Source organism: Strix aluco, chromosome Z (assembly GCF_031877795.1).
Source record: "Strix aluco isolate bStrAlu1 chromosome Z, bStrAlu1.hap1, whole genome shotgun sequence".
Taxonomy (NCBI): Eukaryota; Metazoa; Chordata; class Aves; order Strigiformes; family Strigidae; genus Strix; species Strix aluco.
The window spans coordinates 85024047-85027507 of record NC_133971.1 but is presented as its reverse complement, the minus strand read 5'-3'; the positions used below and the strand labels follow the sequence as shown (position 1 = coordinate 85027507).

The following is a 3461-nucleotide window of genomic DNA, read 5'->3' as shown; positions in this document are numbered from 1 at the left end:
CGGCTGCGCCGGGCCATGCGGGAAGGGGCCGCACCCAGCGCCGGGACCCCCCGGCCCCACCGCAGCCCCCGGAGCCGGCGGGGTGTCCCGGGGACCCCCCGAGCAGCCGCCTCATGGCGGCCTGGTCCGGGACCGCGCCCGGCGGTGGGAGGGAGGACGAGCTTCAGCATGGCGCAGCGGCCGCGGGAGCGGCGGCACAAGCGACCCGGGGCCGGGGCAGCCTTTCGGCCGCTCCATCTGCTCCCGCAGCCGCCGCTCCGAGCCGTCGGGGCTGAGCCGTGCGGGCCCCCCGCTGCCCCCCCGCGCTCCCACGGGAGAGCTCGGCACGGGACGGCAGCCCCGCTGCGGGACCACCTGGGGCTGCGGGCCGAGCCCCCCCGGCCCTCCCGCTCTGCGCCCCCCTCCCAGAGCCAGCTCCTGAGCGCCCAACGACCCCCCCCGGCGGCCTCGGGAGCGGGGGAAGAGGCGCGGCGGCGGCCCGGGCGGGGTCACGGCACCCCCCGACTCCCCCCCCCCCCAGCCCCGGCGGGGCCAATGGGGCGGCGGGGCGGGGCCTGCGCGGCGGCCATGGCGGCGGTGGTGACGCGGGGGCTGGCGCGGGGCTGGGCGGCGCGGGGCGTTCTGCGCGTGGGGCAGGTGGGCACGGGGGGGGGGGAGGGTCACGCGTGGGGGGGGACAGGGATGGACACGGGCCAGCGGCGGGAGAATGGGGGGGCGGACGGGGGGGCCCGGCCGGGCCTTCGCCCTGCGCCGCGCTCGCTGCTGCTTCCCCCACCCCGGGCAAGGTCCGCGGGGGCCGTGAGCCCCCCCCGAGCGCACCCCCACGGCTCGGCACAGCACCGTGTGCATCCCCCCCACTCCGGGTTGCCCCCTCCGTCCCCCCCGCCTGCCCCGCGCCCGCACACCCCCCTCCACGCGTGTCCCCCCCGCCGCGCCGTCCCCGCGGTCCCCTAAGGCCCCGTGTGTCCCCCCCAGCGGTGCGTGGCGGCGGCCGGCGGGCAGGACGGGGAGGTGGGCGAGGCGCGGCGGGCAGCGGCGGCCGGCGAGGGGGCGGGCGGGGCCCCCACCATCTTCAGCAAGATCATCGCCCGCAGCGTGCCCGCCGCCATCCTCTATGAAGACGACAAGGTAGCGGGGACAGCAGCGCGCGTGTCCCCTCCCGGGGCGGGGCGGGTGGCAGCGCCCCCGGGCGCGGGGCTCACCCTGCTCCCCCCCTCCTCCCCGGCAGTGCCTGGTTTTCCGCGATGTGGCCCCCCAAGCCCCCGTCCACTTCCTGGTGATCCCCAAGCGCCCCATCCCCCGGCTCAGCCGCGTGGGTCCCCAGGACACCGAGGTGAGTCCTGGGGGGTCCCTGGGACATGGAGGGACACACACACACACGGTGCTGACCCTGTCGCCCCCCCCCCTCCCCGCAGCTCCTGGGCCACTTGCTGGTGGTGGCGGCACAGACGGCGCAGGCAGAGGGGTTGGCTGATGGCTACCGGCTCGGTGAGTTGGTGGCCCCTGCTGTGCCATGGGGCAGGACCCTCACCGGTGCTCCCAGGGGTGTGGGGGTATTTCCTGACCCCTTGTCCCTCTCCCGGCAGTGATCAACGACGGGAAGCACGGCGCCCAGTCCGTCTATCACCTGCACCTCCACGTGCTGGGGGGGCGGCAGCTGGGCTGGCCCCCAGGCTGAGCACCCCCATTCACCTCCCCCTCAATAAAGCATCTCCCTGGCGGTGTCTTTGGTGGCTGTGTGTCATGGTGGCCCTCCTGGGGGTGGGGGTAGCCATCCTGGGCAGGGGTGGCCTCATGTGTCACAGCAGCAGGGGGACACAGGTGGGACTTGGTGCCCTGCTACTTGGATGCTTGGGGGGGGCTCTGGTCTGCCCACTTCCCAACCTGCCCATGCTGGAGATACTCTGGACCCCCCCAGTCGGAGCAAGAGGTTTTTGGCAGGCTCCAACATCCCACAAACAAAAGGCCCATGCTGGTGCCAGGTCGGGGGAGCAGGCTGGATGCCGCAAGGAACATCTCAGAATTGCCAGCAGCACCCCATGCCCCGGCTGCCCACCCAGCCCCACTGCCACCACCCAGCCCCAGCACCCCGGCTGCCCCCCAAGCACCCCTGTGTTGCTGCCAGAGCCCCACGCTGGGCACTGCTGTGTTTCTGCCTTGGGAAAGCCAGCTAATGGCACTAAATTGAACTACAAGCACTAGTTGCACTCTTATTGCTCCCCACCCCAAATACCATCCCACAACTCACTTCCCACACCACCGGCGCATGCATGCGTGCAAAATGCACTGCGCTGCACAGCCCAGGCCCCCCGCGCTTGCACCACTGTGCAAAACACTGTGCTGGGCTGAGCAGGGTGGCTCGGGTGGTCACGGGCAAAAGACAGACTCCTTAGGGGAAGTAAAAACTTCAATTTAATTCAAACACCACCACTTAACAGAGTAGGAGAGTGAGAAGCATTCCCACATCTTGGAAACACCTTCCCCCCACCCCTCCCTTCTTCCCTGGCTCCGCTTTGCCTCCCCATTTCTCCACCTCCCCATTTCTCCACCTCCTCACCCCCAGAGGCAACAGGGGGCAGGGAATGAGGGTTATGGTTAGTCCCACTGCTCCTTCCTCCTCGGGGGAGGACTCTGCATTCTTTCCCTGCTCCAGTGTGGGGTCTCTCCCACAGCAGACAGACCTCCATGAACTTTCTCCGACATCTTTCCAATGGGCTGCAGCTCTTCCCGAACTGCTCCAGCGTGGGTCCCTCCCACGTGTTCCAGTCCTCCCAGCACTGAACTACAACAGCAGGGCTTCCCACAGAGTCCCGACCTTCTTGGGCAGAGCCCCCTGCTCCAGCGTGGGGTCCTCCACGGGCTGCAGGTGGGCATCTGCTCCACCGGTGATGTCCATGGGCTGCAGGGGCACAGCCTGCCCTCTCACCATGGGCTGCAGGGGGGTCTCTGATCTGGCACACCTCCCCCCCTACCTCCTTTCTTCACTGACCTGCACAGGTATCTCCCTCACAACTCCTCCTTACAACTCCCACTCCTCCCAGGCTCCCCTTCTTAAATAAGTTATCACAGAGGTGCAGCCACCCTTGCTAATTGGCTCAGCTGTGGCCAGAGGTGGGTCTGACTTGGAGCCAGGAGAGCTTCAAGAATTATCATTCAAATCTATATTCATTATTGTTACGGAGGCTCCCAAATAAACAACAATCAAAAATTAAAAATTTATTATCAACACAATTAACTGGCCCCCTGCAACCATTCAACAGCAGGTTCGAATGCCTGTAAAAGGAGAACAAAACACCACTCCCTAGGGTTTAACAATCCCAAAACTCTCTATCACTCGCCTAACAATGAGGACTCTCAACCTCGAGGAACTTCTCAGGGCAGCATCCCGACCCATAGAAACCTCAAGGAGCTTCCTTGGGCAGCATCCCAACCCAAGGGGAGAGTCCTTGACCGCAGCATCC

At 67.4% G+C, this 3461-nt stretch overlaps 1 protein-coding gene across 3 annotated transcripts; it reads left to right on the top strand.

The window, feature by feature from the left end:
• On the top strand, positions 1 to 1726 carry LOC141918186 (uncharacterized). Of its 3 annotated transcripts, none has more exons than XM_074812323.1 (5): positions 1 to 579; positions 976 to 1128; positions 1229 to 1333; positions 1416 to 1488; positions 1587 to 1726. In XM_074812323.1, exons 1-5 carry the CDS (start codon positions 16 to 18, stop codon positions 1676 to 1678), a joined length of 987 nt encoding a protein of 328 aa, XP_074668424.1. In that variant the 5' UTR covers positions 1 to 15; the 3' UTR covers positions 1679 to 1726. The 3 variants fall into 3 exon arrangements, with proteins under 3 accessions (XP_074668424.1, XP_074668422.1, XP_074668425.1); XM_074812321.1 differs by having other exon boundaries at positions 1 to 636; XM_074812324.1 differs by lacking the exon at positions 976 to 1128 and having other exon boundaries at positions 1 to 636.
• Positions 1727 to 3461: the final 1735 nt, after the last annotated feature.